The sequence below is a fragment of the Atractosteus spatula genome, chromosome 3, assembly GCF_055471065.1.
Source record: "Atractosteus spatula isolate fAtrSpa1 chromosome 3, fAtrSpa1.hap1, whole genome shotgun sequence".
NCBI lineage: Eukaryota > Metazoa > Chordata > Actinopteri > Semionotiformes > Lepisosteidae > Atractosteus > Atractosteus spatula.
The window spans coordinates 69,351,639-69,376,183 of NC_142708.1; the positions used below are offsets into that span (position 1 = coordinate 69,351,639).

General features: G+C 45.4%; 4 protein-coding genes across 4 annotated transcripts; all 4 read left to right on the plus strand.

The window, feature by feature from the left end:
* The first annotated feature begins 5,470 nt into the window (after positions 1-5,470).
* LOC148838493 (zona pellucida sperm-binding protein 4-like) lies at positions 5,471-7,401 on the plus strand. Its single transcript, XM_088911660.1, has 9 exons — positions 5,471-5,684; positions 5,760-5,947; positions 6,025-6,122; positions 6,208-6,335; positions 6,413-6,602; positions 6,690-6,837; positions 6,914-6,989; positions 7,078-7,200; positions 7,265-7,401. Exons 1-9 carry the CDS (start codon positions 5,471-5,473, stop codon positions 7,399-7,401), a joined length of 1,302 nt encoding a protein of 433 aa, XP_088767786.1.
* A 2,618-nt stretch (positions 7,402-10,019) lies between these two features.
* LOC148838494 (uncharacterized) lies at positions 10,020-10,766 on the plus strand. The gene has a single exon (XM_088910684.1). The coding sequence runs from the start codon at positions 10,269-10,271 to the stop codon at positions 10,710-10,712; it is 444 nt and encodes a 147-aa protein (XP_088766810.1). The 5' UTR covers positions 10,020-10,268; the 3' UTR covers positions 10,713-10,766.
* Positions 10,767-10,815: 49 nt separating this feature from the next.
* On the plus strand, positions 10,816-12,312 carry LOC148838495 (zona pellucida sperm-binding protein 3-like). The gene is made up of 8 exons (XM_088911202.1): positions 10,816-10,820; positions 10,896-10,999; positions 11,099-11,276; positions 11,356-11,473; positions 11,597-11,682; positions 11,764-11,882; positions 11,985-12,110; positions 12,197-12,312. Exons 1-8 carry the CDS (start codon positions 10,816-10,818, stop codon positions 12,310-12,312), a joined length of 852 nt encoding a protein of 283 aa, XP_088767328.1.
* A 9,724-nt stretch (positions 12,313-22,036) lies between these two features.
* Positions 22,037-23,967, plus strand: LOC148838496 (zona pellucida sperm-binding protein 4-like). The gene is made up of 9 exons (XM_088911673.1): positions 22,037-22,250; positions 22,326-22,513; positions 22,591-22,688; positions 22,774-22,901; positions 22,979-23,168; positions 23,256-23,403; positions 23,480-23,555; positions 23,644-23,766; positions 23,831-23,967. The coding sequence occupies exons 1-9, from the start codon at positions 22,037-22,039 to the stop codon at positions 23,965-23,967; spliced, it is 1,302 nt and encodes a 433-aa protein (XP_088767799.1).
* The last annotated feature ends 578 nt before the right edge of the window (positions 23,968-24,545 follow it).

The window sequence follows — 24,545 nt, forward strand, 5'->3', positions numbered from 1 at the left end:
GTTGTTCCCTCGAGTTACTGGAAACATTTCTTTATTATGTGATTTACACTTTACCACAGCTACTTCAGTAAGCAGCTGCAAAGCTTCTAACAGTTCAGAGACAAACCCAGCATTCTTAACTGGAGTCCCTGCCATGTTGGGGAAATCCCTATTCCTTCACTGCCATCCAAAATTGTGGCATACACCAAATGTATATATACAGTCTATATAAATTGCTACAATTTTCCATTTAGCATATTTACAAGTTTCAATTAAATCTTTTCATTTGGTCTGCTAGTTCTACACCAGATTATTCACAGTTTATACAGCCAGGCAGGTAGCCTGCACAACACATAAACACGGCCCCTTGGCCACCGCATCAAGGGGTCCTGAATAATAATAACCCACCAGACGATGCCTATCTCCATGCTCCTGCACCAGCACAGCAGCTCACAACCCATTTCTTTCACTTACATACAGATTACATACAGATGATCCGTCTGAGGGAATCCAGTCCAGGGCCAGTGCCTGCAAGAAAGCTTGTCTCAAAACATTAAAAACAGTTTCTACTGCAGGGGTCAAGGCAATTTTATCTTTAGACTGCACTACCCCCCTTAAACCAATACGTCACTAGACAAGTTCGTTCTGAGAAGGCATTCACCCTGGCTTTACCACGTAGTTGGTTTTATACTCCTTTTTTTTCCAAGATCCAGTACTTGGAGTAGCCTGGCCTTATGGATTCCCTCATTAGGTAAAACAATCACAATATTACATAACTCTATTGAGTTAGGTTTACATAAATGCTATTTCATGCAGTAATTCCTTATAAAATGCTGCAGTCTGGGCCTAAAATAGGTCTGGGGTGTCCCCCACCCACATCAGTAGTTGAAACTGTACATCTTTTCCCAAGCAGACTGTGACAGCTTGTATCTGCTTTAAACACAACCCTTGCACTCCTTCTCCTGTAGCCTCCTGTTACCTGTTAGAAAACTTTATATCACATTTTTATGCTGTTTTAGTCTAAAAGCAGGACAGCTGTGCTCCTGTGTCCCCCAGTTACTGCACACTGTAAGATTATTTCACTTTTATTTCAATCCTGAGATAAATTTAGGAAGGCTACAGAGGGGTTTACTAGATTAAAACTGTTAGTTCACACACGGCTCTCGTTTCAGCTTCTGACATGTTCTTTAATTGTGAAATCAAGCCTCTTTCTTCCAATTTCTCCAAAAAACACTTTTTTTTTTAGTAACTGCACACCAGCTTATTAGTAGTTTTGTCTTTGGGGTTTTATATCTCGGTATAACATTAAAGTCGCACAATAATTTCGACAAACTGGCGGCTCCCTTTTCTCCTCCTTGGGAGTCTTTTTACCTCCCATTTGCAGCGCTCGCACTTCTGCATGCATGCTTCGCGAGTTATTAAATCAAATCTGTCTCCGCTCTCCGTAATATCAGGAAAGCATAGTTGTACATTCTTGGCAACATCAGGTTTTAACACATTCAAGTAAATTTGTTTTATTACTGTGGAAGTATCTTCATTCACTTCCTTTTCATCGGCTAACCCCGAGTATACTATCCATAAAGCTATAAACCTTTCTGTAAAATCTGAAAACATCCTCACTTCCTTCTGCTGACATGCTGTTACTTTTCTCTAATCAGTTTTCGGTGGGTAATGCTCTTTCAAAAATCTCCACACTGATTCCCACCCTTCTCCCAGATTCTCTCTCAAGGCGTTCTATTTCTTCTTTTGCTTTTTCTTTTTCTACATATACAACTTCGTTTCGTTCAGCCATTGCTTTTAGCTTTTCCATCAGGGATTTTTCCGTCTCATCTATGATATTCTGTTGAATTCTCAAATATTCCTCTTAATATTTTTATCCAAAGGTTCATACACTTTTCTACATTCCTGTTCAGCCTAAATTCCGTCTGACAGTCAATATTTCTTTTAAATTTCACTTTGGATTAATCTAACTTTTTTTCCCTTCACACCAAACCATTTTCACGTCTCCCACGCGCCCCGCGGAATCCCCCAGTCGAGACAAACTGACGAACTATCACAATTCGGGAACACGGACCAGGTTCCAAATCCTGGCTTTAAACACACAGTTGAATCGAGTTACCATTTTCGGCTCTTCTGCGAGTACAGTTCTAGTTACTACCTTCAGCCGTACTGCAGTCGTGTACCAGGATGCAACACCTGGATTTTTTCGCACGGGCAGGGCGAGATGCTATTCCTTCAGCAATCCCTCCTTTTCTACCCCACCTTCACAAAACAGACATCTAAAACACATACATCATGAACTCATTTTTCTGTTGTACTTGCTTCAGCTTCAGGAAAATCCTGAACCCACCACAGCAACATGGAGAGGACAAGGGACTTTTTAGAAAAGAGGAGTCCTTACCTCTTTTTAGAAGCGGCCGCCTATCTTTTCCTCTCCATGTCCGTGTGGTTTAATTTAGATGGATACTTCTTCATCATTTGGGTCATGTATCCGCCAATCTGCCTCCTCCTTTTTAGAGGACGTTGTAAACCTTTAGGAACAATATGATCTAGCAACAAGGTTATGTCACTGTAATTAGGCTTAAGACAATCAAGAACAAGGCTTGCCTTTCTTTTAAATTCTTTACGGTCACCAGGCAATTTAGGAAAAGACTTAACTAATGCAAATAATTCACTAGGAGACCAATGTCAATGTACATATGCTGGAGTTCCTTCTGGACCTGGAAAAGTGCACATTGGCATTTCACAAACAAGTGAAAAGGCTTTGGCTCCGGACCGCTTTCTAATTTCGGTGGAGACTTTTTCTTTTTAGTACGCATGGCCATGACTTAAGCTGCAGCTTGCTGTTCTTTACTTTCAAGACTAGTCTTTTTTGAAGCTTCCCATTATTTCTGTGATTCCTCTTTCCATTCCATAAGTTTTCCAATTCAATTTCTTTCCTTTCTTCTCCTTCTCTTCTAAGTTTCCCCTTCTTCAGGAAACTTCTTTTTCCTAATTCAACTTTCCTCTGTCCATTCTGATTCACTTACAAAGATCCTTCATAGTTATGGGCCCCTAATTATCATATATAAATTATGTGCAAGTTCCCTTACACCTATTACCCTAGCTTTACAGTTCATGAACATAAATTTCTTTTTTTACTCTAACCCAGGCTATAATTGTTTCTCTGAATTTTAATTTCCCATTTTTACCGATCGGTGCCTTACTTAGAACCTTATCACATTAACTACTCCGCAGAGCAAAAACCACACGTCTGTGTTAAGATAAGTTCTTTATATGAGTCCTGGACTCATCAAACCCGCGTGAGAACACCCCTGTGGCTCGCTTCTCAAACTATTAATTTTAAAGGATCACTTACTGACGTCAGACAGCTGCCAATTCTCCAGACGCGTCTCTGGAAGGATAAACAGTTTATCCTCCGAGGTTCGTCCAATTTGCTAAAATTGTCCGGGTCCGGATGGAGTTTCAGCAGCCGTTCGCGCTCAGGTTTGTGATATGACCTTTGTTCTAGATGTATAAACGTGGTCCTTAATTTGTCTAGAATGAAATTCTACTGTCTATGATATGTTCATTATACATAAATGGTTGGAGTTCTATCATACAGTAACTTTAGGGGACATCAAAGACCAGTGTAGAAGCTAGTAAACCAAGCCACTGATTTGGTTCCAAAATTTATTCTGAAAATATGTAGTTAAAATGCTACAATATTGTAAACTTCAACTACACATTCTAGTAACATGGCTATATATAGTAATTACATGAAGATGCCAATTATCTCCAAACCATATTTCAATCTGAATCCATTTTAAAATGTACAACTCCTCTATTTCCAAGAAAATATTACAGTATGAAGTTAAGAATTTGTACTGTCCACCATATGCAAAGCCCTGTCTAATTGTCCTAACTGTTAGAACCAGCAATTTATCCGTTTCAGTGTCCAGACTTCCAGGCCCCCTGCCTTGCATACGCATTCTTCAACTAATGCATTGTGTGCTCCTTTATTTCTTTTTCTGTTGCTGTTGGGTGGGACATCACCAGCGCAGCTAGAAGAAAATGTTATAATATTAGTACTCAAAGAAATGATGAATCTCTTCTTGAATATAATCTCAAAAAAGAACCATTAGGGTTTACTAAGCTCAAAGCTTAATCCTTGTATTCAATTTAGCTTGCATCCTAGTAATTGAGCAATAAAGTCTGTCCTAATTAAAGAGTACCCAAAGTTTGAAAGTACAACATGGAATAAGAGCACCTTGAATTGCTCTAGAAAGATGTGTCTCCCAGGCCCCTCTTTTGTCGTTGATCTCTCCAGTTTGTGCCAGCGAAGTTGAATTCCATCATCAGCTCATTTGTTAGAAGTCTGAAAACCACATTCTCACTGAGCTTAGACATTTTTCAAGTGAGTTTCCATCCAACGTTTATTTACTCAAATATTTAGAATCGAATGTACTACTGTAATCCTTATTTTAAAAGACAATTTTGCACTTTTCTTAAAAAATAGAAAATCTATAGGCATTCAAACAATCAACATTTTACTATTTTTTCAGGCAGGTGGCAAAACCCCTGTGTGCAAAGCCGTGTAAATAAGGTACATACTGTGAAAATATAGTGATTTGGTCGACCCAGTCTTCCTCCGGGGTTTCAGCACAAAACGCTGAACTCTCGGTTTTAACCTTCTCCGCTGGCCGGGGTTCTAGCGGTCTTTCAAGAAAACATTCGCGCCAAACCAGTGGACGAATTCATGTTGAAATATTCTTACATCTCAGTTTTCTGCTCGTTGGGGAGAGTAATTAGCCAAACGATTCATTCTGTAGAAACGATTTTTAGTAATACAACGCAAAAACGCAGCATAATGTACTCCGCCTCTTTTCAATTAAAATTCCAATGAGCGTTAATAAATTAAACGCCTGGCCTCGAAAAATATTAATTGACGAGTATAAATGAATTATAGAAATAACGTTAGAGCCAAATCGATGTTAATCAGATGTTAAGACTTTTGTTGTGTTAAAATGAAAAAAGAAAACTTTTAAAAATAGGGCTATATTTTTTTCCCTTGTTTGCCATTATGGAAGAGAAAGAGCAACCCTGCAAGTGTTTCAAAGTTTACTAAGAAGATTAATAGAAATGAGAGAGTTCAAATGGATTTTTTGATTAGAAAACGTAATAAAGATTCATTACTTTGGAGGCATGTGTCGAGTGTCGACGATCGTTCCCCCCTCCTCTTTTTTGAAAAACAAAATATGGTCACCCTAACTAACAGACGCCATAAATATTTAGTTTTGAGTCAGACACATTAGTCTAACCCGCATGAGAGCTCGTTCCAGTCGAACAGGACGCTCCGCGATTAATCAGCTGACTCGGATGACGCTCTGAGTGTCCGAAGTCCTCGTGCGCGCGCTACAGCCCTCCAATCGCCGCCCTCAGCCAATCAGGGCGCAGCGAGTATTTCAGGAGCTGAGCGCCGCTTGGCTGCAATTCCTCGCCGAGTTTCACGATGGAGAAGTCAATGAGCAGAGGGAGGATGGGGTTGTGCTTTGTGTGGTTTTTGCTGGCGTTGGATTGTTCTTTAGCTCAGGTTCAGAAGTGCCTGGTTAATGACAGTGACAAGATAGCATGTGGTGACTTGACTATCGGTAAAAGCGACTGTGAAGCTAAAAATTGCTGCTTTGATCAGTCCAGCCGGAATCGCTGTTACTATGGGAATGATGGTGGGTTTTTGGATCTTGAGTGTCTTCGATGATGAGCTTAACAGGCTTGGTTTACCAGCTCTTGCTTTCCTCCAGTGACTGTCCAGTGCACCAGGGATGGCCAGTTTGTGGTGGTCGTGTCCAGGAATGCCACCAGCCCTCAGCTGAGCCTGGATTCAGTCAGCCTGCAGGCGGGCAGGAGTGCCCCCTGTGGCCCTGTTAGCACCACCGCTGGCTTTGCCATGTTCCGGTTCCCAGTCAGTGCCTGTGGCACCAGCATGAAGGTGAGGGGCTTGATCCTTCAGCTGAGGATGATGTTCCCGTAGTGGTTCCTGACCTTGTTCATGTGTCCTTCCTCCAGATTGAAGGTGGTGCTGTGGTGTATGAGAACATGATGTCCTCAACCTTTGCTGTGATTGGGGGACCTGCTGGCTCCATCACAAGGGACAGCTTCTACAAGTGAGTGAGCAGCTGCTGCTTCCCAAAGTGTTCCGGTCTTGCCAGGTCCTGTCTGGATCCCATGACTGCCTGCTTCTCTCTCTAGGCTGTTCTTCCAGTGCAGGTATGCAAATGATGACCTTGTTCCAGTGCAGGCTGTGGTCTACACGGTCTCCCCACCCCCTCCGGCAGTGTCTCCAGGACCTCTCCGTGTGGAGCTCAGGATTGCAAGAGGTAGCTGTCAGGCCTTGGGCTGTGTGAGCCGAGTGTGTGGGGCTCCTGCTGAACCCCGCTGCTGCTCTCGTCCTCAGGAGAGCTGTATGACTCCTACTACAGTGACCTGGACTACCCTGTGACCAAGGTGCTGCGGGATCCTGTGTATGTGGAGGTCCACATCTTGAACAGGACTGACCCCAACATTGTCCTGACCCTGGGGGACTGCTGGGCCACTTCCACTCCCAGTCCTCTCAGCCAGCCCAGCTGGAGCCTTCTGGTTGCTGGGTAACCTGACCCCTGTGGCTCCGACTGGCTTGTCTCAGTAGTGTCCCCTTGTGGCAGGGCTCACCCTCCCTGTTGCTGTCCTTGCAGGTGTCCCTACGGAGGTGACAACTACCAGACCACCTTGATCCCTGTGGGCGGCTCCTCAGGGCTGCCGTACCCAACGCACTACCAGCGCTTCATGATTCAGATGTTCACTTTTGTGGATCCTGCCTCTCGGGTGCCTCTGATGGAGAAGGTAGGGAGCAGCTTGTGGGGAAGGAGGTGGTGGCTGGTCCTGGGCTGTGCAGTGACCCTTGCTGTGCTCTCTCCAGGTGTTCATCCACTGTAGTGCGGCAGTGTGCCAGCCGACTGCTACTGACCGCTGTGTGCCCACCTGTGGCAGGAGGAGTGAGTTCTCTCGGGATGGACAGTTGTGTGCGCGCGCCAGTCAGCTGTGTGTATCCTTTCCTCATGCTGGTGTCCTGTCCTCTTGCAGGAAGAGCTGTTGCTCAAATGGCCCAGGACTCCTCCAGAGAAACTGCACTGGTGTCCAGTGGGGAAGTGATCCTGGTTGGGTCTGAGCTTCCAGCTCTGGGTCAACTGGATTCCCATGTTGAAGGTGAGGGAGGGGGTTGGAGGCCGAGTGTCTGATCCTGTTCCCCGTGTCTGACCCCTGACTAAAGCTCTTCTCTCCGCAGCACCCCGGTTCCTGGGCTATGGGCTGCTGGTAGTCGCTGCCTCCACTGTGCTTGTGGTCTCTTCTCTGGTGCTGGTGGCTGTGTGGAGATCTAGACCTCAGATCCAGAATACCAAGCTGTGAATGGAGTGTGAATAAAGGCTTTGCGCTGATCTCTACTCATCGTGGCTTAGTATTGTTTTAGTGTGTTCCTTGTGGCTATCATGGTGGCAGTGTTGATACCTCCATGTGGTATGTTGGTGATGGTGAGCTTCTAGCTTCTTTGGGAAAGAGGTGGATCTGCCTAGGTTTTTGACACCCAACTAAGCTTCCTTTCCACATTTGGCTAATTGGTGTAATTCCTTCTCTTCCTTTTTTTTTATTACCCATGATTTCTACTTGCTTGACCACTGCCTGTAGTTAAAGAACAGACAAGCATGGCTATATACCACCTCCTTGATGCCCCTTCCAGTCCCTGTGGATTTCAGTATCAATCCCAGCTCTTCTGTATTCCCTCTGCAATACCTTCTTGTGAGCTCTCTTCCCAAAATGTACTGATTTGTGGGAGAGTTCCATCATTCTCTTTAATCCTACTGTACTAAGTACTTAGTGTGTGTAGGGGTAGTCATGCACAACTGCATCACCCCTTGTTTACATCCTATGTGCCTGCACCTACTTGCTTTAGCTCTTCCAGCATGCTCAGAAGAAGCTGGAAGAGTCTGGGTGGGGATCAGTGTTTTCCAATTTCATGTTCAAGTGCTTACCGGTGGGGGTGGGCCTGTGCAAAAGTGGGTGGCCTGGGCTCTAACTGGCGGTCCTGCCAGCATAGGGGCACCTCTCCAGCTTGAAGAACTGTAGCTTGTGGGGGGTGTACTTGGGCTCTCTTCTCTAGTTCCATCTAGGCTACACCCCTGCTCCCAGCTAGCTGGTTTAGCCTGTCCTGTACTTTGGGATGTCCAGTAGACGATGTGTTTATCCATCTGTAATGACTTGCCTGTTCACAAATTTGAGTCACGAGAGCAGTGGTCTCGTAGTGAAATACTCCTGTCAGTAGTGATAGCTGGAAGTGGGCTGCTATCTCATTAACCTGTTGCCTTCTATTCTTGACTGAGTATGTAGAGCTAGATTAATGCTGCCTGGTTAGTTCCCTCACTCGTTCACCTTAAGCAAATGGGCTGCCCGAAATCCAGACCAGCCCCGCTCTTTAATGTTTTGCCACAAGGGCAACATGTCTCATCTCATTTTGTGAGAACAAGATGCCTCTGATGAACGCTGGGGGCAGGAATGTCTCTGCATTACTTCCAACAATCATTGGCAGTGGTTGGCAGTTCTTTACCAGAGTCCTTACTAAGAATCCACGACTGCTTGTCTGTGTCCCTGAAAGCAGCTCAAGTGCCTTGCAGAAGTATTCAGACCCTTTACAAATGTTGCTGGGTAACAAATGGTCCTTGCACACCCTTTTCAAATCAGAATTTTTAATGCAACCTTACAGTGCCCTCCAGAATAATTATGATTTTTGCTCATCTTTACCAAGGGTGCCAATAATTCTGGAGGGCACAGTACATGCTCAAGCAGAGAATTGTTAAAGACAGAAATTACTTATTTGTTGGCAGATATCTGAACAAGTGTCAAAAACTGAAATGTGACGCATGACATCAGGATGACACACCATTACAGCAGAAACATAGCATGGAAACATTAAACAGGAAAGCTAGGCATATGTCTGTAACACCCCCACTGTATCGGAAATTCATTGTTTTCTTGGACCTCTTTACTGGATAAAAATGTTAGAAAATCTATAGATGGGTCACACAATTCCTATTACGCTACAAATGTATCTTTCGTGTGTAAAATACAGGTTTAAGCAAGAGAAATGGGCGACGCACAGTTGAGTTTCACAAGAAGAACTAATAATGAGTAGGATTTCTCAACAAGTCGTCTACACGAAACAACTTGAAAGCACAGAGCCCAACAGCGAGCGGGGACCAGCCGCTTCCTATCCCGACACACAACGGACCATTACACGTGCGGGGGGAGTTAGTTCGGCCGGTTCACCGTGACAGCACCTACACTATTTGGACGGTGGGGTGAAAATGGAGAGCTTGCAAACTCCCCCAAAAGAAACCGCACCACGAATCGAACCCAGGACCCCAGAGCTGCAACAAAGCCATGCTAACAGAGAAGCATGCGTGCAGCCCGTTTTTAATCTGTTGCAAACGATCAAGCGCGGCTGCTAATGGAAAGAGCAGCAACGCCAGGCGCCTGTTTCGCTCCTGGATCGGAAGGTGTGAGAACAGTTGTCTGCGCTCTGCGCGCGTCCGACATTTTCGCTGGGACAAAGCGTGTCTGCACTGCACGCAGATCCGGAGAAGGAAATATCACGTCGAGTTTCTCCCTTTTCACCACGGGGACATAGTTAAAACACGAAAGATGTCGTTTTAGGCTTTTAATTTTTGAAATCGTTCACCCAGCGCTTTTCCTCCAAATTGACCGGCGAAGCAGAAGAACATTCGAACGAAAACAAAGAAGGAGTTTTATCATTTACAAGACTGTAACTATACAATGGTCATTTTGACAGAAGGAGACATTCACAGTTTGAATTCAATAATAATCTTATAATTGATGTGAATTCAGACGTGTCGGGACCAGCTCTTATCTTATTCATTTTTTACATCTTGTCAGTAGCAACAGCTGTAACAGGAAATATTAGATACCGTGACCGCGAAATATAGCGGAGATCCTAGTTTCTAATATTCATTGTAAACAATCAGCAGTCTACTCAGGAGAAATTAGTCTCCGCGATCGTCCTCCGCTTTAACTACAATGGCTTTTCCACGGGGTTGATTCAATATCCTGTCCTCCTGCGTGTGAGCGGACAGAGTTCGGGTCCTCGTGAAAATCTTCACTCTGCGAACCTGAACGTCATCACGCGTGAAAGTCTGGGGGGCTTTAAAAGGAAGGAGCTCGCGAACAGCAGGTATCGTGGTTTTGCGAGTTGTTTTCATTTCAAGATGTGGTTTTCTAGTGGTCTTTCCTTTCGGCTGTTGACCTTGCTGTTCCTCGCAGTTCTGTGTGATGCTGCGCGATGGCGAGCCCGCGCTAACGTCCAATCCGGCGTCAGGCGCAAGGGGGTCGCCTTTCTGGACTCGCCTCTGCTGCCGCGGCAGCAGAAGCAGCAGGTTATCCGGGCTGTGTCGGCGCAGTGCGGGGAGAGTACGATCGTGGTGCAGGTCAAGACGGACCTGTTCGGCACCGGGCAGCTGATCAACGCCTCGGATCTCAGCCTGGGAGACTGTGCGGTCACCCGGCAGGACACCGCGGCGCAGCTCCTGATCTTCGAGGCTGAGCTGCAGGCGTGTCGCAGTGTGCTGAAGGTAAGTGGTTCTGCGGTTGGGCAGCTTCGGGTTCTCGGCTGTTGGGTGACTGGATCTGTGATCTGTCTAGACCGTGGATGAGCAACTGGTGTACAGCTTCTCTCTCAACTACACCCCGAAGCCGGTGGCCAACACCCCCATAGTGAGAACGAATGGCGCTGTTGTGGGTATCGAGTGTCACTACATGAGGTGAGTCCTGGAGGAGCAGCAGGGCTGAGTGCCTGGAGCTTGACTCCCTGCTGACACCTGCCTCCTGTCTGCTAGGCTCTACAATGTGAGCAGCAATGCCCTGAAGCCCACCTGGGTCCCCTACACCTCCACCAAGTCTGCTGAGGATCTGCTGGGCTTCTCCCTGAGCCTCATGAGTGGTAGGTCTCCCCCCGAGATGAAGCACGGTGCGACTGTACAGACAGTGCAGTTGGATCAATGGGATCTGTGCTTGAGATTGGGGTTCCTTTCCCATCCAGATGACTGGAGCTCCCAGAGGTCCTCCAATGTCTTCTACCTGGGGGACGTCCTGAACATCGAAGCCTCCGTCACCCAGGCCAACCACCAGCCCCTTCGGCTCTTTGTGGACAGCTGCGTGGCCACCTTGGTCCCTGACCAGACCTCCACCCCCAGCTACTCCTTCATTGCGAACTATGGGTGGGTGTGACCTCGGGTGGCTTGAGCTAGTGAACACTGCCTGCTGTCTCCAGTTCTACACTGCCTTCTCTCCTTTCAGGTGCCTGACTGATGCCAAATCCACAGGCTCCAGCTCGCAGTTCATGCCAAGAACCCAGGACTCCAAGCTGCAGATGAAGCTGGATGCCTTCAGGTTCTATCAGGATGCCAGGAGCTCAGTGAGTACTTGATCCTGATCCCTTCTGCTTTCATGGGTTTGTGCCGGTTGTGAGAACAGCATGTCCATTACAAGCCCAAGATGGAGGCCTGGGTGTAGCTTGATCCACTCGTGCTCTTGGCAGATCTACATCACCTGCCACCTGAAGGTGACTCCTGCTTCCCAGAGTGTGGACCCCCTGAACAAGGACTGCTACACTGAGGGCAGCAGGTCAGTGAGGAGGCAGGGAGCTGCTGTGTCCAGCTGGTGCTCAGGTGAGGGAGCTGCTCTGACCCTGTGTCCCTGCTGTAGGTGGAGATCAGTGGATGGGAGTGACCAGGTCTGCAGCTGCTGTGACTCCAGCTGTGGGGCAACTGTACGATCCAGGTATTGGGGTGGCAGGAGCAGGAGGGACCTGGCTTCTACAGGGGGTAAGGCACCCTTGCTCTACCACTCATGGCATGGATCTCCTCGGGAAAGTGGGGGGTCAAGCAGGGTGGTCTACAGCCGGGCTTGTCCTGCTCTTGTTGCAGCTCCTGAGTGGGAAGCTGATGCCACTGTTGGTCCCGTGTTTGTGCTGCAAGAGCAGGTTGCTGAGAGGCCAGTGGAGGCAGAAGGCCAGAGCTCCCAGCTAAGAGCAGAGGAGGACAAAGCCGCAGGTACTGGCAGGAGGTGCTGTCATGTCAGCTGGCCCCTCTCTGTGGCAGTGCCCGCTTGCTGAGGCTCCTCTGTGCTTTCTTTCCAGGCCTGCCTGTGGAGGCTGTGATCCTGGCTGGTGTGGCGACTGCTGTGGGGCTGGTCTGTGCTGCTCTGCTGGGGACAGTCCTGCACAGGAGGAAGCAACACAAACCCATGAACTGACCTGATGTGAATGAGGAATAAACTGGTTGCAAAGTGTCTCTTGTCATGAGCTGATTCTTGCTGTGCTGCAGGGGGGTCTGGATGGGTTGGGTATGCATGTGGTGCTGTCAAAGGCTCCTGCCACTCTTACTACAGCTAGTCCAGCAATCTGTTGCTGCGATTTGGAAGAACACCAGCTGTTCATGTTCCTGTGGGAGTCCCAGGCTTGTTCTTAGTATCTGCTTCATGGCAGAGGAGCAGGGACACAATCCTGTTTGCCTCCAGGAGAGATTCACCTGTGCTGGAGAACTTGTGCAATTTCCCCGTTCTCCTTGGCGAGAGCATTTTTAGGACTGTTTATGGTCCCTTTGCCCTTAGACTACCACATTAAAATGGTAATTTCTGTGGAACTACATGGGGACGCTAGGGACTGATATTCTTGTCTGAGCTGGTATCGATTTTTTTTTCTTACTTTTCCTAGGTGAAGTAGAATTTTATTCACAAATGGAAGCCGTATGATGTCTCCTGTATTACCTGCTTTTACTTGAAGTGGAATTACCCTTTAGGTACTACTTTAGGGCCATAACTGAGATGCTCTGTTCTAAGCATATTTTGCTCATCCTCACAACTGTGGAGGGAGGCAAAACAGCTTTTGGAAATACTAATTAAGTTAGACATCCTGCCCAGGTTAATGTAGTGTCTTGATCTCTTTAATTAATGTGCCATCCACCTCTACAGGTGGTGCTACTCTAGGTCCCCCTCATCATTCTCCAAACGTAGGGGGACACCACCCCTGCCATGGAGCCTGGAGCCCAGAGGAGCACCAAGGAATGAGTATGTGGCTTGTCTGGATACGGTGGAGTTGGGAAGATAATCCCATTTCTGTGTTAGTCTGTCCTTTTGCAGGTTTCTCTGCTCACATCCTGATCCAGGCTCGGTGGTGACTGCTGTGGGCCCTGTCTGCATTGCTGTGCTGTCAACTGTCCTGTCCAGGAGGCAGAACTAAGCAAAGCAATGACTTGATGAAACTAAATATTGCAGCACCACATGATGTATGTCTTTCCTATGGGTTGCTTATCCAGCTTTGATTACGACAATCTCTTATGAGTCTCCACTTGATACCTAATGCTTGAAATAGGCTTCCAGACATAATTTAGTTTGCTTACAGCTAGAAGCAAGGTTACTGTGTTATTGTGGGGGTCAAGTGCAGTATTTTCACCCCCCTTTCATAATGCCCTGATCACACTTACTGCAATGAAAACAGCTGTTGGCAAGAGTTTGGATAGGCATGAGATTTGGCCTACTTTAATGAGGCTGGAAGTACCTGGCAGCTACAGTCAACAAGTTTAATGCCCTTTCTGCAGTGCACGTTTCCCCTGAAGTGCACAAATAGTAAGGGGATCTGACCCAAACATTCAGCAAGGCACCTTAGTACTAAATTCTGGGCTGCACTTGGTCATACTGCGAACATACTCTGTCCCTTTGATGGATTCTTGCACTTTGTCAATGCTGAGTAGCTGTCTCTGTAACCTTTGTAACCCAAATTGTCATGGAAATATAACTATCAAGGAAGCCACAAGAGAGAGTTCTCACCTGAGTAAGGTCTTTATTTCAATATTGCAATATTGGGAGCCCTGCTGCCACTTCGCAAAGTGCAACCAGAGACTCAATTTGTTACAAGCAGTACAGGGTTTTTATAAGACGTTGCGCTGTAAAAAAGTTCAGTACTTGGTCCCTTCTAAAACTTCCCCTTTCCCTAAGACAAAACAGATTACATCATAGAGCGAGAGAAGAAGCACTAGATTTGTTATTCAAAGCTAATCAGTTACTTTCAGCTAATTCTAACGACCCAGACAGCATATATTGTTTTGGTACATTGTCTTCTAAACTAACCTAAACAGTGTACTTTGTTGACAAACTGTTTTCTAAAATTCTGCACGTACTGTAGCACAGCAATTACATCCTTGAAATATATTATCTAAAAGCACCAATATATTTTTTCCAAAGCTCTCTACATTTTTAAGAATCAATTTACTTATTAGATTTCCACTTCAATTCCCTCCTTTTTATTCTTGAAAATGATTAAAAGTTAGATTCTTCATATGGACTCCCAGGAGGCTCCCATACTTCGGATTCTTGCGTTCTTATCAGAACATACTGATGCGCAAACATATTCATTACCATATTTCAAAGCATTGGAATAATATATTTCGTACAGCAACACAAAAACAGGAAGACAAGTATCACAGCCCCTATAATCGGTGTTAGTAACTCCCCCCTGGCCCAAACAGTAATTCTAACCAGGAGAGAAATGGGTGAGGCTGTAGAATGAGGCATTAAAGCACATACATAACAAGATGCATTACATTTCTTTAACTTTACAGTATGATTTATAAATTTATACCACAAATTACTCCTATCCCCCTCATTATCAGTTGCATTCAGCCAGTTTGTATACAAAGAGGCTTCGCGTTTAGATTCTTCCTCTTTCTGGGCTTCTGGGTGACAGGCTTCCACATAAAAAGGAAAAAGGCTGTGCACATCAGTCCCAAGCAGGTGATCCCCATCTATCCCTGTGGAGACATCACTCCTGCTCTTTGCTCAGTTCGTTTGTGACCTTTTTACAGTGGGAAGCATGAATTCAGGGCACCTGGCACGGCCCCCTCCACCTGAGCGAACACCATTTCTTTTTCCTCAAGTCTTTCACCAGAATCCAGTCTCCTTATTCATGCGTTAGTTCTTACAGCACAGGTAAATCCCTGTGGGCTGGAGCCCAGCATTTTTCTTAGGGTTTTTTTTTTACAAGATTGGTCAACAGCTGGGTCACCTAAACAGCTGTCTATCACCCTAATAGAGAATGGCCTAAAACTGTGATTATAGCGAGGAGCATACAGTTATTTCCATTCTAATACATCTGAGTTACACTCAGACTAAAAGCAGGGCTATTTACCCATGCCAATAAACCTAAATAATCACCTCTATCAAAGGGGATTACTCCCATGAGCATCTTTTATAGCAATACAATCCCAACATGAGCTCTGATTATTATTTGTGGCTGACTGATAAAGTATTGATTCCATATCCCCATTTTATCAAAGTAAAGCTCCTTACACTTAACAGGTACACTGTCACCCCCCCTCAGGAAGCTCAACAAACACAGAAACAGTGACAATATAATAATTAATGTTCACTCAGTCTCTGGTGCAGTGGTTCGGTGTCGGCGCAATGCGTAGATCCAGCGATCTCATCCTGTCACTCAGATGGCAGAGTCGGTAGCCAGTTGCACTTGATATGGTCCTTCCCAGCAGGGTTGCAACATCTGGCAGGGTATATCTTCCTCACCACACCCACTCGCCAGGTATCAGGTCGTGTCTTCCCTCTACTGGAGGTCTCCAAGTGTCCAGCACCTGTTCACCAGCCCCGTGCACCACTTCAATTAACAACCTACAAAAAAACCTACAATACTACAATAGAGAATTAGCAAATTCAACAATCCATTAGCCAAATTCGTCCCTCCAGGAAGTTTCGTTGATTGGCTTGTGATGTTATCAAACAGGCTCTATTACACAGTTCTGTTTGATCCAGCCCGCATTCCATGGCGTTCCTTCAGTCTGATGTCTAGTCGATCTTTTAGAGTTCTGTTCCTTCATTCCACTGTTCCAGCAGACTGAGGGTGATCTCAGTCCATCTCACCCCGAATAATCCAGCCACAGCCTGTCCCTTGATCATAATACAAGCGGTAGGTCAGTGCCCACCGAGGGCTTATCTCCCTCATCAAGTGTTTGGTAGACACAGAGGCAGTGACAGCAACCCACTGGGAAAACAGATTATAAGAGCCAAGGTTTCTCTTGACAATTGTCAATTTGCCAGTGCATGAAAGGTTCCTCAGGAGCAGGCCTTTTGAGCTGTAGCACCCGCACCTGAACTGTAGCTGAGTTCCTTTGATAAGCATCACATTGAGATACCACATAAGTGGCTACTGCTTCAAACACGGTCCCCACCCAGGTATGGGTAACCGGCACACCATTTGACTCACACCCAGGTGTCCGACAGAGTGCATTTGTCGAGCTACAAAGGGCATTAGGCTCTGAGGGCATGCAGGGCGTCCAGTGTGCTGGCAGCACCACACTCTTTTCTAACCATGTCCTTTTCTCTGCTTTAGAGGCCTCAGCCTGAATATCCTGTAGCTGTCCCCTTTTCACCAACAGAGGTCTCACAGGGGTCTCAGACTCCTGTTCTACAAGTACTGCTCACCTGACAGCTACATCTGCAAAGTTGTTCCCTCGAGTTACTGGAAACATTTCTTTATTATGTGATTTACACTTTACCACAGCTACTTCAGTAAGCAGCTGCAAAGCTTCTAACAGTTCAGAGACAAACCCAGCATTCTTAACTGGAGTCCCTGCCATGTTGGGGAAATCCCTATTCCTTCACTGCCATCCAAAATTGTGGCATACACCAAATGTATATATACAGTCTATATAAATTGCTACAATTTTCCATTTAGCATATTTACAAGTTTCAATTAAATCTTTTCATTTGGTCTGCTAGTTCTACACCAGATTATTCACAGTTTATACAGCCAGGCAGGTAGCCTGCACAACACATAAACACGGCCCCTTGGCCACCGCATCAAGGGGTCCTGAATAATAATAACCCACCAGACGATGCCTATCTCCATGCTCCTGCACCAGCACAGCAGCTCACAACCCATTTCTTTCACTTACATACAGATTACATACAGATGATCCGTCTGAGGGAATCCAGTCCAGGGCCAGTGCCTGCAAGAAAGCTTGTCTCAAAACATTAAAAACAGTTTCTACTGCAGGGGTCAAGGCAATTTTATCTTTAGACTGCACTACCCCCCTTAAACCAATACGTCACTAGACAAGTTCGTTCTGAGAAGGCATTCACCCTGGCTTTACCACGTAGTTGGTTTTATACTCCTTTTTTTTCCAAGATCCAGTACTTGGAGTAGCCTGGCCTTATGGATTCCCTCATTAGGTAAAACAATCACAATATTACATAACTCTATTGAGTTAGGTTTACATAAATGCTATTTCATGCAGTAATTCCTTATAAAATGCTGCAGTCTGGGCCTAAAATAGGTCTGGGGTGTCCCCCACCCACATCAGTAGTTGAAACTGTACATCTTTTCCCAAGCAGACTGTGACAGCTTGTATCTGCTTTAAACACAACCCTTGCACTCCTTCTCCTGTAGCCTCCTGTTACCTGTTAGAAAACTTTATATCACATTTTTATGCTGTTTTAGTCTAAAAGCAGGACAGCTGTGCTCCTGTGTCCCCCAGTTACTGCACACTGTAAGATTATTTCACTTTTATTTCAATCCTGAGATAAATTTAGGAAGGCTACAGAGGGGTTTACTAGATTAAAACTGTTAGTTCACACACGGCTCTCGTTTCAGCTTCTGACATGTTCTTTAATTGTGAAATCAAGCCTCTTTCTTCCAATTTCTCCAAAAAACACTTTTTTTTTTAGTAACTGCACACCAGCTTATTAGTAGTTTTGTCTTTGGGGTTTTATATCTCGGTATAACATTAAAGTCGCACAATAATTTCGACAAACTGGCGGCTCCCTTTTCTCCTCCTTGGGAGTCTTTTTACCTCCCATTTGCAGCGCTCGCACTTCTGCATGCATGCTTCGCGAGTTATTAAATCAAATCTGTCTCCGCTCTCCGTAATATCAGGAAAGCATAGTTGTACATTCTTGGCAACATCAGGTTTTAACACATTCAAGTAAATTTGTTTTATTACTGTGGAAGTATCTTCATTCACTTCCTTTTCATCGGCTAACCCCGAGTATACTATCCATAAAGCTATAAACCTTTCTGTAAAATCTGAAAACATCCTCACTTCCTTCTGCTGACATGCTGTTACTTTTCTCTAATCAGTTTTCGGTGGGTAATGCTCTTTCAAAAATCTCCACACTGATTCCCACCCTTCTCCCAGATTCTCTCTCAAGGCGTTCTATTTCTTCTTTTGCTTTTTCTTTTTCTACATATACAACTTCGTTTCGTTCAGCCATTGCTTTTAGCTTTTCCATCAGGGATTTTTCCGTCTCATCTATGATATTCTGTTGAATTCTCAAATATTCCTCTTAATATTTTTATCCAAAGGTTCATACACTTTTCTACATTCCTGTTCAGCCTAAATTCCGTCTGACAGTCAATATTTCTTTTAAATTTCACTTTGGATTAATCTAACTTTTTTTCCCTTCACACCAAACCATTTTCACGTCTCCCACGCGCCCCGCGGAATCCCCCAGTCGAGACAAACTGACGAACTATCACAATTCGGGAACACGGACCAGGTTCCAAATCCTGGCTTTAAACACACAGTTGAATCGAGTTACCATTTTCGGCTCTTCTGCGAGTACAGTTCTAGTTACTACCTTCAGCCGTACTGCAGTCGTGTACCAGGATGCAACACCTGGATTTTTTCGCACGGGCAGGGCGAGATGCTATTCCTTCAGCAATCCCTCCTTTTCTACCCCACCTTCACAAAACAGACATCTAAAACACATACATCATGAACTCATTTTTCTGTTGTACTTGCTTCAGCTTCAGGAAAATCCTGAACCCACCACAGCAACATGGAGAGGACAAGGGACTTTTTAGAAAAGAGGAGTCCTTACCTCTTTTTAGAAGCGGCCGCCTATCTTTTCCTCTCCATGTCCGTGTGGTTTAATTTAGATGGATACTTCTTCATCATTTGGGTCATGTATCCGCCAATCTGCCTCCTCCTTTTTAGAGGACGTTGTAAACCTTTAGGAACAATATGATCTAGCAACAAGGTTATGTCACTGTAATTAGGCTTAAGACAATCAAGAACAAGGCTTGCCTTTCTTTTAAATTCTTTACGGTCACCAGGCAATTTAGGAAAAGACTTAACTAATGCAAATAATTCACTAGGAGACCAATGTCAATGTACATATGCTGGAGTTCCTTCTGGACCTGGAAAAGTGCACATTGGCATTTCACAAACAAGTGAAAAGGCTTTGGCTCCGGACCGCTTTCTAATTTCGGTGGAGACTTTTTCTTTTTAGTACGCATGGCCATGACTTAAGCTGCAGCTTGCTGTTCTTTACTTTCAAGACTAGTCTTTTTTGAAGCTTCCCATTATTTCTGTGATTCCTCTTTCCATTCCATAAGTTTTCCAATTCAATTTCTTTCCTTTCTTCTCCTTCTCTTCTAAGTTTCCCCTTCTTCAGGAAACTTCTTTTTCCTAATTCAACTTTCCTCTGTCCATTCTGATTCACTTACAAAGATCCTTCATAGTTATGGGCCCCTAATTATCATATATAAATTATGTGCAAGTTCCCTTACACCTATTACCCTAGCTTTACAGTTCATGAACATAAATTTCTTTTTTTACTCTAACCCAGGCTATAATTGTTTCTCTGAATTTTAATTTCCCATTTTTACCGATCGGTGCCTTACTTAGAACCTTATCACATTAACTACTCCGCAGAGCAAAAACCACACGTCTGTGTTAAGATAAGTTCTTTATATGAGTCCTGGACTCATCAAACCCGCGTGAGAACACCCCTGTGGCTCGCTTCTCAAACTATTAATTTTAAAGGATCACTTACTGACGTCAGACAGCTGCCAATTCTCCAGACGCGTCTCTGGAAGGATAAACAGTTTATCCTCCGAGGTTCGTCCAATTTGCTAAAATTGTCCGGGTCCGGATGGAGTTTCAGCAGCCGTTCGCGCTCAGGTTTGTGATATGACCTTTGTTCTAGATGTATAAACGTGGTCCTTAATTTGTCTAGAATGAAATTCTACTGTCTATGATATGTTCATTATACATAAATGGTTGGAGTTCTATCATACAGTAACTTTAGGGGACATCAAAGACCAGTGTAGAAGCTAGTAAACCAAGCCACTGATTTGGTTCCAAAATTTATTCTGAAAATATGTAGTTAAAATGCTACAATATTGTAAACTTCAACTACACATTCTAGTAACATGGCTATATATAGTAATTACATGAAGATGCCAATTATCTCCAAACCATATTTCAATCTGAATCCATTTTAAAATGTACAACTCCTCTATTTCCAAGAAAATATTACAGTATGAAGTTAAGAATTTGTACTGTCCACCATATGCAAAGCCCTGTCTAATTGTCCTAACTGTTAGAACCAGCAATTTATCCGTTTCAGTGTCCAGACTTCCAGGCCCCCTGCCTTGCATACGCATTCTTCAACTAATGCATTGTGTGCTCCTTTATTTCTTTTTCTGTTGCTGTTGGGTGGGACATCACCAGCGCAGCTAGAAGAAAATGTTATAATATTAGTACTCAAAGAAATGATGAATCTCTTCTTGAATATAATCTCAAAAAAGAACCATTAGGGTTTACTAAGCTCAAAGCTTAATCCTTGTATTCAATTTAGCTTGCATCATAGTAATTGAGCAATAAAGTCTGTCCTAATTAAAGAGCACCCAAAGTTTGAAAGTACAACATGGAATAAGAGCACCTTGAATTGCTCTAGAAAGATGTGTCTCCCAGGCCCCTCTTTTGTCGTTGATCTCTCCAGTTTGTGCCAGCGAAGTTGAATTCCATCATCAGCTCATTTGTTAGAAGTCTGAAAACCACATTCTCACTGAGCTTAGACATTTTTCAAGTGAGTTTCCATCCAACGTTTATTTACTCAAATATTTAGAATCGAATGTACTACTGTAATCCTTATTTTAAAAGACAATTTTGCACTTTTCTTAAAAAATAGAAAATCTATAGGCATTCAAACAATCAACATTTTACTTTTTTTTTCAGGCAGGTGGCAAAACCCCTGTGTGCAAAGCCGTGTAAATAAGGTACATACTGTGAAAATATAGTGATTTGGTCGACCCAGTCTTCCTCCGGGGTTTCAGCACAAAACGCTGAACTCTCGGTTTTAACCTTCTCCGCTGGCCGGGGTTCTAGCGGTCTTTCAAGAAAACATTCGCGCCAAACCAGTGGACGAATTCATGTTGAAATATTCTTACATCTCAGTTTTCTGCTCGTTGGGGAGAGTAATTAGCCAAACGATTCATTCTGTAGAAACGATTTTTAGTAATACAACGCAAAAACGCAGCATAATGTACTCCGCCTCTTTTCAATTAAAATTCGAATGAGCGTTAATAAATTAAACGCCTGGCCTCGAAAAATATTAATTGACGAGTATAAATGAATTATAGAAATAACGTTAGAGCCAAATCGATGTTAATCAGATGTTAAGACTTTTGTTGTGTTAAAATGAAAAAAGAAAACTTTTAAAAATAGGGCTATATTTTTTTCCCTTGTTTGCCATTATGGAAGAGAAAGAGCAACCCTGCAAGTGTTTCAAAGTTTACTAAGAAGATTAATAGAAATGAGAGAGTTCAAATGGATTTTTTGATTAGAAAACGTAATAAAGATTCATTACTTTGGAGGCATGTGTCGAGTGTCGACGATCGTTCCCCCCTCCTCTTTTTTGAAAAACAAAATATGGTCACCCTAACTAACAGACGCCATAAATATTTAGTTTTGAGTCAGACACATTAGTCTAACCCGCATGAGAGCTCGTTCCAGTCGAACAGGACGCTCCGCGATTAATCAGCTGACTCGGATGACGCTCTGAGTGTCCGAAGTCCTCGTGCGCGCGCTACAGCCCTCCAATCGCCGCCCTCAGCCAATCAGGGCGCAGCGAGTATTTCAGGAGCTGAGCGCCGCTTGGCTGCAATTCCTCGCCGAGTTTCACGATGGAGAAGTCAATGAGCAGAGGGAGGATGGGGTTGTGCCTTGTGTGGTTTTTGCTGGCGTTGGATTGTTCTTTAGCTCAGGTTCAGAAGTGCCTGGTTAATGACAGTGACAAGATAGCATGTGGTGACTTGACTATCGGTAAAAGCGACTGTGAAGCTAAAAATTGCTGCTTTGATCAGTCCAGCCGGAATCGCTGTTACTATGGGAATGATGGTGGGTTTTTGGATCTTGAGTGTCTTCGATGATGAGCTTAACAGGCTTGGTTTACCAGCTCTTGCTTTCCTCCAGTGACTGTCCAGTGCACCAGGGATGGCCAGTTTGTGGTGGTCGTGTCCAGGAATGCCACCAGCCCTCAGCTGAGCCTGGATTCAGTCAGCCTGCAGGCGGGCAGGAGTGCCCCCTGTGGCCCTGTTAGCACCACCGCTGGCTTTGCCATGTTCCGGTTCCCAGTCAGTGCCTGTGGCACCAGCATGAAGGTGAGGGGCTTGATCCTTCAGCTGAGGATGATGTTCCCGTAGTGGTTCCTGACCTTGTTCATGTGTCCTTCCTCCAGATTGAAGGTGGTGCTGTGGTGTATGAGAACATGATGTCCTCAACCTTTGCTGTGATTGGGGGACCTGCTGGCTCCATCACAAGGGACAGCTTCTACAAGTGAGTGAGCAGCTGCTGCTTCCCAAAGTGTTCCGGTCTTGCCAGGTCCTGTCTGGATCCCATGACTGCCTGCTTCTCTCTCTAGGCTGTTCTTCCAGTGCAGGTATGCAAATGATGAACTTGTTCCAGTGCAGGCTGTGGTCTACACGGTCTCCCCACCCCCTCCAGCAGTGTCTCCAGGACCTCTCCGTGTGGAGCTCAGGATTGCAAGAGGTAGCTGTCAGGCCTTGGGCTGTGTGAGCCGAGTGTGTGGGGCTCCTGCTGAACCCCGCTGCTGCTCTCGTCCTCAGGAGAGCTGTATGACTCCTACTACAGTGACCTGGACTACCCTGTGACCAAGGTGCTGCGGGATCCTGTGTATGTGGAGGTCCACATCTTGAACAGGACTGACCCCAACATTGTCCTGACCCTGGGGGACTGCTGGGCCACTTCCACTCCCAGTCCTCTCAGCCAGCCCAGCTGGAGCCTTCTGGTTGCTGGGTAACCTGACCCCTGTGGCTCCGACTGGCTTGTCTCAGTAGTGTCCCCTTGTGGCAGGGCTCACCCTCCCTGTTGCTGTCCTTGCAGGTGTCCCTACGGAGGTGACAACTACCAGACCACCTTGATCCCTGTGGGTGGCTCCTCAGGGCTGCCGTACCCAACGCACTACCAGCGCTTCATGATTCAGATGTTCACTTTTGTGGATCCTGCCTCTCGGGTGCCTCTGATGGAGAAGGTAGGGAGCAGCTTGTGGGGAAGGAGGTGGTGGCTGGTCCTGGGCTGTGCAGTGACCCTTGCTGTGCTCTCTCCAGGTGTTCATCCACTGTAGTGCGGCAGTGTGCCAGCCGACTGCTACTGACCGCTGTGTGCCCACCTGTGGCAGGAGGAGTGAGTTCTCTCGGGATGGACAGTTGTGTGCGCGCGCCAGTCAGCTGTGTGTATCCTTTCCTCATGCTGGTGTCCTGTCCTCTTGCAGGAAGAGCTGTTGCTCAAATGGCCCAGGACTCCTCCAGAGAAACTGCACTGGTGTCCAGTGGGGAAGTGATCCTGGTTGGGTCTGAGCTTCCAGCTCTGGGTCAACTGGATTCCCATGTTGAAGGTGAGGGAGGGGGTTGGAGGCCGAGTGTCTGATCCTGTTCCCCGTGTCTGACCCCTGACTAAAGCTCTTCTCTCCGCAGCACCCCGGTTCCTGGGCTATGGGCTGCTGGTAGTCGCTGCCTCCACTGTGCTTGTGGTCTCTTCTCTGGTGCTGGTGGCTGTGTGGAGATCTAGACCTCAGATCCAGAATACCAAGCTGTGAATGGAGTGTGAATAAAGGCTTTGCGCTGATCTCTACTCATCGTGGCTTAGTATTGTTTTAGTGTGTTCCTTGTGGCTATCATGGTGGCAGTGTTGATACCTCCATGTGGTATGTTGGTGATGGTGAGCTTCTAGCTTCTTTGGGAAAGAGGTGGATCTGCCTAGGTTTTTGACACCCAACTAAGCTTCCTTTCCACATTTGGCTAATTGGTGTAATTCCTTCTCTTCCTTTTTTTTTTATTACCCATGATTTCTACTTGCTTGACCACTGCCTGTAGTTAAAGAACAGACAAGCATGGCTATATACCACCTCCTTGATGCCCCTTCCAGTCCCTGTGGATTTCAGTATCAATCCCAGCTCTTCTGTATTCCCTCTGCAATACCTTCTTGTGAGCTCTCTTCCCAAAATGTACTGATTGTGGGAGAGTTCCATCATTCTCTTTAATCCTACTGTACTAAGTACTTAGTGTGTGTAGGGGTAGTCATGCACAACTGCATCACCCCTTGTTTACATCCTATGTGCCTGCACCTACTTGCTTTAGCTCTTCCAGCATGCTCAGAAGAAGCTGGAAGAGTCTG

Bases quoted from the DNA above. Each gene is read 5' to 3' on its own strand.
- LOC148838493 (XM_088911660.1), top strand. From the start codon at position 5,471: ATGGAGAAGTCAATGAGCAGAGGGAGGATGGGGTTGTGCTTTGTGTGG. The intron at 6,838-6,913 runs GTAGGGAGCAGC...TGCTCTCTCCAG, and splicing joins GGGTGCCTCTGATGGAGAAG to GTGTTCATCCACTGTAGTGC. The intron at 6,990-7,077 runs GTGAGTTCTCTC...GTCCTCTTGCAG, and splicing joins GCCCACCTGTGGCAGGAGGA to GAAGAGCTGTTGCTCAAATG.
- LOC148838494 (XM_088910684.1), top strand. From the start codon at position 10,269: ATGTGGTTTTCTAGTGGTCTTTCCTTTCGGCTGTTGACCTTGCTGTTC.
- LOC148838495 (XM_088911202.1), top strand. The intron at 11,683-11,763 runs GTCAGTGAGGAG...TCCCTGCTGTAG, and splicing joins TGCTACACTGAGGGCAGCAG to GTGGAGATCAGTGGATGGGA. The intron at 11,883-11,984 runs GTAAGGCACCCT...CTCTTGTTGCAG, and splicing joins GGACCTGGCTTCTACAGGGG to CTCCTGAGTGGGAAGCTGAT.
- LOC148838496 (XM_088911673.1), top strand. From the start codon at position 22,037: ATGGAGAAGTCAATGAGCAGAGGGAGGATGGGGTTGTGCCTTGTGTGG. The intron at 22,689-22,773 runs GTGAGTGAGCAG...TTCTCTCTCTAG, and splicing joins ACAAGGGACAGCTTCTACAA to GCTGTTCTTCCAGTGCAGGT. The intron at 23,767-23,830 runs GTGAGGGAGGGG...CCCTGACTAAAG, and splicing joins ACTGGATTCCCATGTTGAAG to CTCTTCTCTCCGCAGCACCC.